Below are 15,729 nucleotides of genomic sequence, written 5' to 3'. Positions count from 1 at the left end.
GTCCATGTCTTGGTGAGGACAGAACTTTCACATCAAGCACTGCATTGAAGCTTTGGAAAGATATCGTTGATAAGCCATTCTGCCATGTGTTGATAAGCCTTTTGTGTCAAATGAACTCCATCCCAGCTGATGTATTGATCAGGCTTTGTGTAAAGCCACTTTAATTAGTTGGCATAATTGATGGGATTTGAGTGGGAGATGAGTTGTAATTGGTGGAGTGTGAGTGGAGGATGAGTTGGTATAATTGGTGGAGTATGAGTGGAGGATGAGTTGTTAGGCATATATTCCTCCTAAAGTTATGACCATTATACCCTCACTCTTGCCTATAAATAGGCAATGCATTCAAGCCTATATGCACACCAAGTTAGAGAAGAAGAAGAGGAGAGTGAAGAGAGAGTAATCCCACAAAATTGTGAGGTATTTGTGAGAGAGTAAGTGAGGTGTTTTCTCCTAATAATAGAGAGATTCTTAGTTGTTCTCCTATTATTTGAGAGAGGTTGTAATTCCCACATTACTTAGTAAAATCCTTCTATACTTGCCCGTGGACGTAGCCAAATTGGGTGAACCACGTAAATTCTTGTGTGTCTCATTTCTCATTTTATCCTATCTCTTGCCTTTTATCTTGTCGGGTTTGCATGCCAGTATCCTAACAGTGGTATCAGAGCCTTCTTGGTTGGTGTTGTTAATACACAAAAGTTATTCGTGTATACAGTTACTATTCACGTCTACGGCACTATTCACCTATACGGCACTATTCATCCATACGGTACTGTTCACATAAGTTACTGTTGGTGTATATAGAAAGTCAGTGCGGTGATTAAATACAGTCTAGGAAGTTCTGTCTAAGGAGATTGGGTTTTAAGCGGGACCGTTTGTGACCCCTCCAATCTTTCCTGGGAACTTACTTAGTGAAGTATTATTCACACGATACTATTTCTGTATACGTTACAGTTCTGTGAAACGGTGATAGCTGAATAGATCACGGTGAATAAAATGGCAGCAAAGTACGAGATTGAAAGGTTTAATGGGAGCAATTTCTCACTCTGGAAAATGAGAATCAAGGCAATCTTAAGGAAAGACAATTGCTTGGCAGCAATTGGGGATCGACCCGCGGAGATCACTGATAATGCAAAATGGAATGAGATGGATGGCAATGCTATTGCTAACATACATTTAGCATTAGCCGATGAAGTATTATCAAGTGTGGCGGAGAAGAAAACAGCTAAGGAGATATGGGAGACTCTAACAAAGCTATATGAGTCCAAGTCTTTGCACAATAAGATTTTCTTAAAGCGGAGACTTTATACCCTTCGAATGGCAGAAACCACGACGGTGACTGACCACATCAACACAATAAGGACTTTATTTTCACAACTCACTACGTTGGGTCAACAAATAGAGGAAAGTGAACGTGCAGAGCTTCTACTTCAAAGTCTTCCAGATTCGTATGATCAGCTCATTATCAACTTGACCAATAATATCCTCACAGACTATTTAGTCTTTGATGATGTTGCAGCCGCCATCTTGGAAGAAGAAAATAGGCGCAAAAATAAAGGAGACAGAAATAGTTCAAACCAAGCAGAGGCATTGTTGGTGTCAAGAGGGAGATCAACGGAGCGTGGCTCCAGTGGGAGTCAAAGGCAAGGGAGGTCCAAATCAAGAAGCAAGAAGACTGTGAAATGCTACAACTGTGGCAGAAAAGGGCACTTCAAAAGGGATTGTTGGTTTAAAAAGGGTATAGAGAACACTGCAGAGTCATCAAAACCTCAAGGATGTGTTGCGAGCACCTCAGAAGATGGGGAGGTTTTATATAGTGAAGCAGCGACAATCTCTACAGATAAAGAAGAGCTTACTGACGTCTGGCTAATGGATTCAGGAGCAACATGGCATATGACTCCTAATCGAGATTGGTTCCATACATATGAACCCATCTCTGGAGGCAAAGTGTTCATGGGTGATAATCATGCTGTAGAGATTGATGGCATTGGCACCATCAAATTGAAGATGTATGATGGCTTGATTCGCACTATTTCAGGAGTGCGGCATGTGAAAGACTTGAAGAAGAATCTTTTGTCCGTAGGACAATTTGATAGTCTTGGCTGTAAGATCCGAACAGACAATGGAATAATGAAAATTGTCAAAGGAGCGCTGGTGGTTTTAAAGGCAAGAAAGACAGTTGCAAACATGTTTGTATTAATGGGAGAAACACATCATGGGGCAGAAGCGTCAATCGCATCAGCCAATCCTGCAGAAGAGAAGACGATGATGTGGCATCAAAAACTAGGCCACATGTCAGAGAAAGGTTTGAAAGTTCTCTCTGATCAGAAGTTACTCCCTGGGCTTACAAAGGTTACTTTACCCTTTTGTGAGCACTGTGTTACAAGTAAACAACACAGGTTAAAGTTTGGCACATCAACAACTAAGAGCAAATGCATCTTAGACCTGATTCACTCTGATGTTTGGCAAGCACCGGTTGTATCCTTGGGAGGAGCAAGATACTTTGTATCATTTATAGATGACTTCTCCAGGAGATGTTGGGTGTATCCAATTAGAAGGAAGGCAGATGTGTTCGCAATCTTTAAAACTTTCAAAGCGCGAGTGGAACTTGAATCTGAAAAGAAGATCAAGTGTTTGAGGACTGACAATGGAGGAGAATATACCAGTGATGAATTTGATAACTTCTGTCAACATGAAGGTATCAAAAGGCAGTTCACAACGGCATACACTCCACAACAAAATGGAGTGACAGAGCGGATGAACAGAACTCTATTAGAAAGAACAAGAGCAATGTTGAAGGCTGCAGGTATAGGAAAGTCATTCTGGGCAGAAGCAGTCAATACCGCCTGTTATGTGATAAATCGATCTCCATCAACTGCAATTGAGCTGAAGACACCGATGGAGATGTGGACTGGGAAGCCAGCTGATTATTCTCGATTGCATATATTTGGAAGTCCTGTGTACGTGATGTACAATACACAAGAAGTTAGCAAACTGGATTCAAAATCCAGAAAATGTGTATTCTTGGGATATGCTGATGGAGTGAAGGGGTATCGCTTGTGGGATCCCACTGCCCACAAGGTAGTCATCAGCAGAGATGTCATATTTGCAGAAGGTAAAATGCAAATGGAAGAACATAATAGCATTCTAAAGGAGACTACAGCAGTCCAGATTGAAAATACTCAGAATCATACTTCTTCTAAAGCTGCACCAGAGCATGAAGAGAAAGAACAAATAGAGTCTGAAACTCCTGAAGTTCGGTGGTCGACTCGTGAAAGAAGACCACCGGCTTGGCACTCAGAATATAGTACTGAGAGCAATATTGCATATTGTCTTCTAACAGAGGATGGAGAGCCATCAACTTTCCATGAGGCTATCAAAAGCACAGATGTATCTATGTGGATGACAGCAATGCAAGAGGAGATTGAAGCTCTGCACAAGAATAACACTTGGGATCTTGTTCCGCTACCACAAGGAAGAAAGGCCATTGGCAACAAATGGGTTTACAAGATAAAACGTGATGGCAATGATCAAGTGGAGCGGTATCGTGCAAGATTGGTAGTGAAAGGATATGCTCAGAAAGAAGGAATAGACTTCAATGAGATATTTTCTCCGGTGGTACGACTTACTACAATCAGAGTAGTCTTGGCAATGTGTGCTATATTTGATCTTCACTTAGAGCAATTAGATGTGAAAACTGCATTTCTTCATGGAGAACTTGAAGAAGAAATTTATATGCTCCAACCAGAGGGTTTTGCTGAAACAGGCAAGGAGAACTTGGTTTGCAGGTTGAACAAATCTCTATACGGTCTCAAACAGGCGCCGAGGTGTTGGTACAAGAGATTTGATTCCTTCATAATTAGCCTTGGGTACAACAGACTCAGTTCAGACCATTGTACGTATTACAAGAGGTTTGAAGAAGATTTCATCATTTTGTTGTTGTACGTGGATGACATGTTGGTGATAGGCCCCAACAAAGATCGAGTCCAAGAATTGAAGGCACAGTTGGCTAGGGAGTTTGATATGAAGGACTTGGGACCAGCAAACAAGATTCTAGGGATGCAAATTCACCGAGACAGAAGTAAGAGGAAGATTTGGCTTTCTCAGAAGAATTATTTGAAGAAGATCTTGCGACGCTTCAACATGCAAGATTGTAAGCCAATTTCTACCCCACTTCCTGTTAACTTCAAATTATCCTCAAGTATGTCTCCTAGCAATGAAGCAGAGAGGATGGAGATGTCTCGAGTACCGTATGCATCAGCAGTGGGAAGTTTAATGTTTGCCATGATATGTACAAGACCAGACATTGCACAAGCAGTGGGAGCAGCTAGTCGATACATGGCAAATCCTGGTAGAGAGCATTGGAATACTATTAAGAGGATCTTGAGATACATCAAGGGTACCTCAGATGTTGCATTATGTTATGGAGGATCAGAATTTACTGTCAGAGGTTATGTTGACTCAGATTTTGCCGGTGACCTTGAGAAAAGAAAATCCACTACAGGTTATGTGTTCATAATTGCAGGAGGAGCTGTGAGCTGGGTCTCTAAACTTCAGACTGTTGTAGCATTGTCCACAACAGAAGCTGAGTACATGGCAGCTACACAAGCTTGCAAAGAAGCAATATGGATGAAGAAACTTATGGAGGAGCTCGGGCACAAACAAGAGAAGATTCTTTTGTATTGTGATAGTCAAAGTGCCTTGCATATTGCAAGGAATCCAGCATTTCATTCAAGAACAAAACATATAGATGTTCAATATCACTTTGTTCGCGAAGTGGTGGAAGATGGAAGTGTGGATTTTCAGAAGGTTCATACAAAGGAAAACCCAGCAGATGCTTTGACTAAACCGGTCAACACTGATAAGTATATATGGTGTAGATCCTCTTATGGCCTAGCAGAAACGTAAGCAGCATGAAGATGGCAAGTATAGAAAGGATAGAAGAAGAATCACAGATAATCAAGTGTGAAGACTTGATTAAATCATCAAAGTCTTCAAGTGGGAGAATGTAAAGCCACTTTAATTAGTTGGCATAATTGATGGGATTTGAGTGGGAGATGAGTTGTAATTGGTGGAGTGTGAGTGGAGGATGAGTTGGTATAATTGGTGGAGTATGAGTGGAGGATGAGTTGTTAGGCATATATTCCTCCTAAATTTATGACCATTATACCCTCACTCTTGCCTATAAATAGGCAATGCATTCAAGCCTATATGCACACCAAGTTAGAGAAGAAGAAGAGGAGAGTGAAGAGAGAGTAATCCCACAAAATTGTGAGGTATTTGTGAGAGAGTAAGTGAGGTGTTTTCTCCTAATAATAGAGAGATTCTTAGTTGTTCTCCTATTATTTGAGAGAGGTTGTAATTCCCACATTACTTAGTAAAATCCTTCTATACTTGCCCGTGGACGTAGCCAAATTGGGTGAACCACGTAAATTCTTGTGTGTCTCATTTCTCATTTTATCCTATCTCTTGCCTTTTATCTTGTCGGGTTTGCATGCCAGTATCCTAACACTTTGGACAAACCGGAACGTCAGGATCTCCACACATTCTCATCAGGCTAAAATTATGATCACCACCAGTCCCGCAGCAAGCTTTTTGCATCGACTTTGTATCGAAACCTATTTAGAAAAACAAGGAGACGATGCCGTAAGCATTAATTTTGTGCTGGGCCCCGTATAGTTTCTCTACCATTCACAAGGATCTTGAAAATAAACTCACCAAGAGACCGAGCGTTCTGATAGATCGACATGAATGCTTTGTAATAGTCGCCGTAAACTATGATCACATCAGGGTAATTTCTTTTCAATCCCTCAACGGTTTGCTTGAGAAGCTCATTGTGATAACTTGCGAAAGAGTTTAACCCCTTGAGGCAGTGGAACTCATCATAAGCAGCAGCATCATTGGGCTGGAATTGGCTAAGATAAACCGGGAAGCAACCTATCGGGAAGTTTCCAGGGACAACCACTCGTCTAGCACCGCGACCAATGGCTTTCTGCAAAATCACATCGAAGAACATTCATAAACAACAACAATATAGGTAGAAATTCAGAAGGAACAAACCGAAAACTAACGTACCGCAACAGCATCCTTTATAGCTCTGACAACTTCAGGAACCAACGCATTTAGTTCTTCAGTGGTTTTGTTAAACAAGAAAGCATAGTTATAGTCATTGCCTCCAATCTCCCCAACCATGAAGAGAGATGATTTGATTTCTTTAGCACAATCTGTGAAGCAATAACTGTCAGGCATGATGGTTGGAAAAGGATTTAACTATTGAAACATCGTATGAAACATGCCGATTACCTTTGGAACATGTTGTGTTAAAATAGGAGAACATCCACTCAAGTTGTGTGCTAAGAGATTCATTTGTCACAATGTTCATTATATTCTTTGACGATAAAACTTCTGCAGGCAAGGCAGTTGAACCAGCAACTGCAAAATTCACTCCACCGCGGCCACCGGAAAATTTTCTTGCCGAATTCAAGTAGGCACCAGGAGAGGGAAGTTTAGCCGAGCGTGCTGCAATTGTTCAAAGAAAAGTCAACACAATCAAGCAACTTGTACCGTAAATGAGGTAAGAAAGAGAGTTAAGAACCTGAATTTCCTAAGATTATGTAATTTACCCTAATAATATAGGAAATGAACAGCCCTTAACTTGAATAATTCTGATAGACACTGTGATATATATTTTTTAACAAGAAAGTTTTCGGATTAAGGCGGCTGCTGAAGAAGAAGAAGAAAGTTTGAGAAAAGAAAACAAGAGAAAGGGAATAGAAGCAAGAAAATTAAACAAACACAAGCTAAATGACACGGAGAGTAATGCTAAACATAGAGGAAATCTGACAGATAAAAATTTACAGGCCACATCAACGATGTGTCGGATTTTCTTGATGTTCAGCATTATTTTGTAGATCAAGGCATAAAAATCATAAAAAATGAAGCCTTTTCAAGTCAAACACAGTTTGAAACTCGGCAGCATTACCGCTTAGAGAAACAGTGAAATCAAGAATATCGTAACTTACCAATGTAATCAATCATCAACAACCCATTGGAGCATCTACCTGTTGGCTTCGAGAGTTTCAAACCATAAGGAAATGAAGCATATGGAGAAAGAGGATTTTCGCGAATCAAATTGCCAGTGTCAGCTATAGAATCCCCAAGCTGATAAATTGCTTTAAACCCACATTTTTTAAGAACATTGACTCCACGAGTACTTGATACAGGAACAAGAAGAAAATGGAACAGAGAGGAAAGAACTAAAGCACAAACAACGTTGCTGGTAGCCATAATTAACTCAAGAGATTTACTACGTGTCCTTAATTTTTGTTAATGAAAAACCAAGGGAAGTAGCTGTGTATTTATACTATTTTTCTGCCCACAAAGTCCCGATATTTCTGTCTTTCAGGGGGAAAATGTGAGGCTTCTTACAAGGAATGTGGAGAATACAGAACGTTAGCCAGCTCTATCTTACAGTTTATGGTGGTTTTCTGCCAATCCTTCTAGAAACATGACCAAAAACACCTGATAATTGGATTCATATCCAATCCAGATAATAGTCGAAAGATGAAAGGGAAATTTGTGTAGAAACACGAAGTTTTTGGTGGTTTCTTGCATGGTTGTGCCAGGGTGTGCATGCTCGCCAAATATGGTTGAGGTATAGACCGGTTCGTCAAATAGTTACTAAACCTACCTGGCCTCGCAGTTTAACTTAAAAAACCCACAATGGAATGGAACGTTTACATTTCATTTTGGCCTTGTTCTGCTCAAATAGCTTTTTTTAAAATAAAAAAAACCATTATATCAATTATATCTCTTAGTTTGATTATTATATCAGGCTAAAATTTTAAGAGGAGTCTCCTTACATATCATTATATCCGAGATTAAAATTTTAGGGTAATCGAAGTTCACAAAGGCCTTGGAAGAACGCCAATGGTATTTTCATAACTTTGTTCAAATTTGTAACTTTGTTAAGAAATGTTATTTTATTGTGTTGTTTTTTTAGATTGATTTTTTTCTTGATTTTATCATTCAACAATAAATTTATTGGTAATTTAGCTTCATAATTTGTTTTGATTTGGTGTTAATATGGTCTTAAAACCCGGGTCATGCATTTGAAATGTTGACCTATGTTGATTCAATTTGTTGCCGTCTCAATTTTGTTTTAAAAAAGATGTTGTCTTGAATTGTTTTTTAGTCAAACTATATTTTTACCAGTTATCCAGGTTGTTTGTGGACTATTCAAGTCGATTGGGTCATATCGGTTCAACCCCCACTTTTTACTTGTGTTTGAAATTTGAATTGCATAATTTCAAGTTAATTTATCTCTAAATTTGAATAGAAATTATATTTACTGAATTAATATTTTGAATTATATATATAATAATAATTCAAATATAATATGAACAATACAATCTTGAAATACATGTCGAAACACTTCAAAACATAAACATACATTTTCAATTGAAAAAACAAAACATCAATAGAAATGGAATTCATAATCTTGCTACAAAGGACAACAGCAACTTGCTAAAAGTATTTTTATTTTTGAAAAATAGCATAGTGATAATTATTTCTTTTCTTACCGCTGGATCTCCCCCTTTTCTCTTGACCATCGGATCTGATTACCAACTTAATCATTGGATCTTCTTGCTTGTTCTCTAACCTTGGATCTTCCTACTTTTTCTTGTTGACCATGAAAGATTTATAGAGAATTGCATTTTTAACTTGTTTCTTCTTAAAATCGAAACACATGCGCGCAGGGGCGGAAGCAGGGGGGGCAAGCAGGGGCCCGAGCCCCCTGCAAGACATTTTAATTTTTTTTAACTACTGGCTAATTAAGTGTGAGGAGATTGATCTGGATTGGATGAACGGCATTATATATTGTCAAGAACCCACCTCCGAAATAACACGAGTTGAGAAGCAGTTTTCTCGGCTCAGGTTCAAATGCAGGACCGCCTTTTTTTTTAGGATTTAAGATAGATGCGGATGTTGCACCGCATTACATTATATATATGAGATTATGCACCATCCACGTTGAAATCAATTATGAGATCGCCCGCTTTCCTCGTCATTTCAAGTCCCCGATCCTCCTCAGCAATGGAATCTGCCTGCTTCGTACCCGATGACCACGTCCTTTTTTTATATGCCTGTTATATTTTTTATTTTAAAGATGTGAGCCTTAAATTAAGTTTGATTTACTTTTGATTTCTTTTGAATTTACTCCTGACCTAAGTGGGAAAGAAAAAAAATATAAAGGTATTATTTTATGAAATAAAAAACAGAGCCATCAATTTATCCTAATATAAATTCTGCAGCCGATCAAAAATAGAAATAAAAACATAAATCACGAGCAAAATTTTTCTACAAAAAAATTAAAGCAGAGCTACCAATTAATTTATCTTTCATCAAACAAAACAAGGTAACTTAAATTTAAAATCTAATTTTGTTTTGTTTTGAGATGTTTGTTAATAATTTGATGAGGTTTGTTTATATATATAATTCTACCATATTTACTCTCTTTTTTTCTCAGATTTGCTAGTTCTACCAATTGTTTTTTGAATTCTTGTTATAGTGATTTTTTTTTAATTAATTAGATATATTTTATAGGTTTGTTTTGATTATATTTGGATTTTTTTTTATGTTTTGTTTTCAGCAGAGCCACAAAAATTATCAATTTTTTCTTGCGATATATGTTTTGATTTTAGGTTGAACCATGAACAAAATAAAAAGAAATGATTTTTTTTTTTGGAAAAAAATATTGATAACTCACAGCCTACTGAACGAGCTTTTTTAGTGATAAAAATTGTTAAAACAGGACTTCGCAATTGGATGAAGAATGATTTTTTTGCAAATTATTTAATTGTCTATATAGAAAAAAAAATTGCTGAAAGATTCACAATTGATATGATAATCAATGATTTTTATTCTATGAAAGAACGACGAGCATAATATTTTACATCGTCGTTCTGGTGCACCAAAAAAATCAATGAATAATAAGTTTATTTATAAAATTGCCATTGTATTTTAATCAATAACTAAAATAGCATTTGGTTATTATTTTGGAATAAAAAAAATAACAACAGAGAAAATAAAAATATATTTAATTGAAGTTAAGAGATAAAAATATAAAAATAAAACTGTTTATGAAACAATTCTAGAGTGAATTTTTTGTGCTATGTAATCCCATACAAGCAAAGCTGTTAGATTTCTGTAAGATGATGTAGATGGTGCTAAATTGATCAAACTGTCACAACTCCTTCCTTCCAGAGTTTCAAGATTTTGAGGAAGCTGGACCTCTTGGTTCCAAATTTTAACATATGAAATGCTTAATATATCATATGATGTGGTCTGGATGTTTTTTAGTTCTTCACGATCCTTCTCTGTGGTGGGTTTGAATACAAGCATCAAGAGCTGGTGATTTGAAAAGGGAATAATTAGAGTTACAAACAACCTTGTGAGGTCCCTTTTTAATTCAAAGACAAGAATATTTTTACAAGCTTAATTGTAAACAAAATTAAGAGCTTCATGTTATCAAGTCCATGTCTTGGTGAGGACAGAACTTTCACATCAAGCACTGCATTGAAGCTTTGGAAAGATATCGTTGATAAGCCATTCTGCCATGTGTTGATAAGCCTTTTGTGTCAAATGAACTCCATCCCAGCTGATGTATTGATCAGGCTTTGGACAAACCGGAACGTCAGGATCTCCACACATTCTCATCAGGCTAAAATTATGATCACCACCAGTCCCGCAGCAAGCTTTTTGCATCGACTTCGTATCAAAACCTATTTAGAAAAACAAGGAGACGATGCCGTAAGCATTAATTTTGTGCTGGGCCCCGTATAGTTTCTCTACCATTCACAAGGATCTTGAAAATAAACTCACCAAGAGACCGAGCGTTCTGATAGATCGACATGAATGCTTTGTAATAGTCGCCGTAAACTATGATCACATCAGGGTAATTTCTTTTCAATCCCTCAACGGTTTGCTTGAGAAGCTCATTGTGATAACTTGCGAAAGAGTTTAACCCCTTGAGGCAGTGGAACTCATCATAAGCAGCAGCATCATTGGGCTGGAATTGGCTAAGATAAACCGGGAAGCAACCTATCGGGAAGTTTCCAGGGACAACCACTCGTCTAGCACCGCGACCAATGGCTTTCTGCAAAATCACATCGAAGAACATTCATAAACAACAACAATATAGGTAGAAATTCAGAAGGAACAAACCGAAAACTAACGTACCGCAACAGCATCCTTTATAGCTCTGACAACTTCAGGAACCAACGCATTTAGTTCTTCAGTGGTTTTGTTAAACAAGAAAGCATAGTTATAGTCATTGCCTCCAATCTCCCCAACCATGAAGAGAGATGATTTGATTTCTTTAGCACAATCTGTGAAGCAATAACTGTCAGGCATGATGGTTGGAAAAGGATTTAACTATTGAAACATCGTATGAAACATGCCGATTACCTTTGGAACATGTTGTGTTAAAATAGGAGAACATCCACTCAAGTTGTGTGCTAAGAGATTCATTTGTCACAATGTTCATTATATTCTTTGACGATAAAACTTCTGCAGGCAAGGCAGTTGAACCAGCAACTGCAAAATTCACTCCACCGCGGCCACCGGAAAATTTTCTTGCCGAATTCAAGTAGGCACCAGGAGAGGGAAGTTTAGCCGAGCGTGCTGCAATTGTTCAAAGAAAAGTCAACACAATCAAGCAACTTGTACCGTAAATGAGGTAAGAAAGAGAGTTAAGAACCTGAATTTCCTAAGATTATGTAATTTACCCTAATAATATAGGAAATGAACAGCCCTTAACTTGAATAATTCTGATAGACACTGTGATATATATTTTTTAACAAGAAAGTTTTCGGATTAAGGCGGCTGCTGAAGAAGAAGAAGAAAGTTTGAGAAAAGAAAACAAGAGAAAGGGAATAGAAGCAAGAAAATTAAACAAACACAAGCTAAATGACACGGAGAGTAATGCTAAACATAGAGGAAATCTGACAGATAAAAATTTACAGGCCACATCAACGATGTGTCGGATTTTCTTGATGTTTAGCATTATTTTGTAGATCAAGGCATAAAAATCATAAAAAATGAAGCCTTTTCAAGTCAAACACAGTTTGAAACTCGGCAGCATTACCGCTTAGAGAAACAGTGAAATCAAGAATATCGTAACTTACCAATGTAATCAATCATCAACAACCCATTGGAGCATCTACCTGTTGGCTTCGAGAGTTTCAAACCATAAGGAAATGAAGCATATGGAGAAAGAGGATTTTCGCGAATCAAATTGCCAGTGTCAGCTATAGAATCCCCAAGCTGATAAATTGCTTTAAACCCACATTTTTTAAGAACATTGACTCCACGAGTACTTGATACAGGAACAAGAAGAAAATGGAACAGAGAGGAAAGAACTAAAGCACAAACAACGTTGCTGGTAGCCATAATTAACTCAAGAGATTTACTACGTGTCCTTAATTTTTGTTAATGAAAAACCAAGGGAAGTAGCTGTGTATTTATACTATTTTTCTGCCCACAAAGTCCCGATATTTCTGTCTTTCAGGGGGAAAATGTGAGGCTTCTTACAAGGAATGTGGAGAATACAGAACGTTAGCCAGCTCTATCTTACAGTTTATGGTGGTTTTCTGCCAATCCTTCTAGAAACATGACCAAAAACACCTGATAATTGGATTCATATCCAATCCAGATAATAGTCGAAAGATGAAAGGGAAATTTGTGTAGAAACACGAAGTTTTTGGTGGTTTCTTGCATGGTTGTGCCAGGGTGTGCATGCTCGCCAAATATGGTTGAGGTATAGACCGGTTCGTCAAATAGTTACTAAACCTACCTGGCCTCGCAGTTTAACTTAAAAAACCCACAATGGAATGGAACGTTTACATTTCATTTTGGCCTTGTTCTGCTCAAATAGCTTTTTTTAAAATAAAAAAAACCATTATATCAATTATATCTCTTAGTTTGATTATTATATCAGGCTAAAATTTTAAGAGGAGTCTCCTTACATATCATTATATCCGAGATTAAAATTTTAGGGTAATCGAAGTTCACAAAGGCCTTGGAAGAACGCCAATGGTATTTTCATAACTTTGTTCAAATTTGTAACTTTGTTAAGAAATGTTATTTTATTGTGTTGTTTTTTTAGATTGATTTTTTTCTTGATTTTATCATTCAACAATAAATTTATTGGTAATTTAGCTTCATAATTTGTTTTGATTTGGTGTTAATATGGTCTTAAAACCCGGGTCATGCATTTGAAATGTTGACCTATGTTGATTCAATTTGTTGCCGTCTCAATTTTGTTTTAAAAAAGATGTTGTCTTGAATTGTTTTTTAGTCAAACTATATTTTTACCAGTTATCCAGGTTGTTTGTGGACTATTCAAGTCGATTGGGTCATATCGGTTCAACCCCCACTTTTTACTTGTGTTTGAAATTTGAATTGCATAATTTCAAGTTAATTTATCTCTAAATTTGAATAGAAATTATATTTACTGAATTAATATTTTGAATTATATATATAATAATAATTCAAATATAATATGAACAATACAATCTTGAAATACATGTCGAAACACTTCAAAACATAAACATACATTTTCAATTGAAAAAACAAAACATCAATAGAAATGGAATTCATAATCTTGCTACAAAGGACAACAGCAACTTGCTAAAAGTATTTTTATTTTTGAAAAATAGCATAGTGATAATTATTTCTTTTCTTACCGCTGGATCTCCCCCTTTTCTCTTGACCATCGGATCTGATTACCAACTTAATCATTGGATCTTCTTGCTTGTTCTCTAACCTTGGATCTTCCTACTTTTTCTTGTTGACCATGAAAGATTTATAGAGAATTGCATTTTTAACTTGTTTCTTCTTAAAATCGAAACACATGCGCGCAGGGGCGGAAGCAGGGGGGGCAAGCAGGGGCCCGAGCCCCCTGCAAGACATTTTAATTTTTTTTAACTACTGGCTAATTAAGTGTGAGGAGATTGATCTGGATTGGATGAACGGCATTATATATTGTCAAGAACCCACCTCCGAAATAACACGAGTTGAGAAGCAGTTTTCTCGGCTCAGGTTCAAATGCAGGACCGCCTTTTTTTTTAGGATTTAAGATAGATGCGGATGTTGCACCGCATTACATTATATATATGAGATTATGCACCATCCACGTTGAAATCAATTATGAGATCGCCCGCTTTCCTCGTCATTTCAAGTCCCCGATCCTCCTCAGCAATGGAATCTGCCTGCTTCGTACCCGATGACCACGTCCTTTTTTTATATGCCTGTTATATTTTTTATTTTAAAGATGTGAGCCTTAAATTAAGTTTGATTTACTTTTGATTTCTTTTGAATTTACTCCTGACCTAAGTGGGAAAGAAAAAAAATATAAAGGTATTATTTTATGAAATAAAAAACAGAGCCATCAATTTATCCTAATATAAATTCTGCAGCCGATCAAAAATAGAAATAAAAACATAAATCACGAGCAAAATTTTTCTACAAAAAGATTAAAGCAGAGCTACCAATTAATTTATCTTTCATCAAACCAAACAAGGTAACTTAAATTTAAAATCTAATTTTGTTTTGTTTTGAGATGTTTGTTAATAATTTGATGAGGTTTGTTTATATATATAATTCTACCATATTTACTCTCTTTTTTTCTCAGATTTGCTAGTTCTACCAATTGTTTTTTGAATTCTTGTTATAGTGATTTTTTTTTAATTAATTAGATATATTTTATAGGTTTGTTTTGATTATATTTGGATTTTTTTTTATGTTTTGTTTTCAGCAGAGCCACAAAAATTATCAATTTTTTCTTGCGATATATGTTTTGATTTTAGGTTGAACCATGAACAAAATAAAAAGAAATGATTTTTTTTTTTGGAAAAAAATATTGATAACTCACAGCCTACTGAACGAGCTTTTTTAGTGATAAAAATTGTTAAAACAGGACTTCGCAATTGGATGAAGAATGATTTTTTTGCAAATTATTTAATTGTCTATATAGAAAAACAAATTGCTGAAAGATTCACAATTGATATGATAATCAATGATTTTTATTCTATGAAAGAACGACGAGCATAATATTTTACATCGTCGTTCTGGTGCACCAAAAAAATCAATGAATAATAAGTTTATTTATAAAATTGCCATTGTATTTTAATCAATAACTAAAATAGCATTTGGTTATTATTTTGGAATAAAAAAAATAACAACAGAGAAAATAAAAATATATTTAATTGAAGTTAAGAGATAAAAATATAAAAATAAAACTGTTTATGAAACAATTCTAGAGTGAATTTTTTGTGCTATGTAATCCCATACAAGCAAAGCTGTTAGATTTCTGTAAGATGATGTAGATGGTGCTAAATTGATCAAACTGTCACAACTCCTTCCTTCCAGAGTTTCAAGATTTTGAGGAAGCTGGACCTCTTGGTTCCAAATTTTAACATATGAAATGCTTAATATATCATATGATGTGGTCTGGATGTTTTTTAGTTCTTCACGATCCTTCTCTGTGGTGGGTTTGAATACAAGCATCAAGAGCTGGTGATTTGAAAAGGGAATAATTAGAGTTACAAACAACCTTGTGAGGTCCCTTTTTAATTCAAAGACAAGAATATTTTTACAAGCTTAATTGTAAACAAAATTAAGAGCTTCATGTTATCAAGTCCATGTCTTGGTGAGGACAGAACTTTCACA

The 15,729-nt window shown here is 36.3% G+C and overlaps 2 protein-coding genes across 2 annotated transcripts; both read right to left on the bottom strand.

Moving 5' to 3' along the window:
* Window positions 1-5,502: 5,502 nt before the first annotated feature.
* Window positions 5,503-7,284, bottom strand: LOC133694908 (acetylajmalan esterase-like). Its single transcript, XM_062116601.1, has 5 exons — window positions 7,020-7,284; window positions 6,301-6,516; window positions 6,073-6,221; window positions 5,716-5,989; window positions 5,503-5,615 (listed from the first exon to the last, which is right to left on the bottom strand). Exons 1-5 carry the CDS (start codon window positions 7,282-7,284, stop codon window positions 5,503-5,505), a joined length of 1,017 nt encoding a protein of 338 aa, XP_061972585.1.
* Window positions 7,285-10,563: 3,279 nt separating this feature from the next.
* Window positions 10,564-12,450, bottom strand: LOC133694907 (GDSL esterase/lipase At5g03980-like). The gene is made up of 5 exons (XM_062116600.1): window positions 12,186-12,450; window positions 11,467-11,682; window positions 11,239-11,387; window positions 10,882-11,155; window positions 10,564-10,781 (listed from the first exon to the last, which is right to left on the bottom strand). Exons 1-5 carry the CDS (start codon window positions 12,448-12,450, stop codon window positions 10,564-10,566), a joined length of 1,122 nt encoding a protein of 373 aa, XP_061972584.1.
* Between the last annotated feature and the right edge of the window lie 3,279 nt (window positions 12,451-15,729).

This window comes from Populus nigra, chromosome 5 (genome assembly GCF_951802175.1).
Source record: "Populus nigra chromosome 5, ddPopNigr1.1, whole genome shotgun sequence".
NCBI classification, from domain to species: domain Eukaryota; kingdom Viridiplantae; phylum Streptophyta; class Magnoliopsida; order Malpighiales; family Salicaceae; genus Populus; species Populus nigra.
This window is presented reverse-complemented; position numbering and strand designations above follow the sequence as displayed.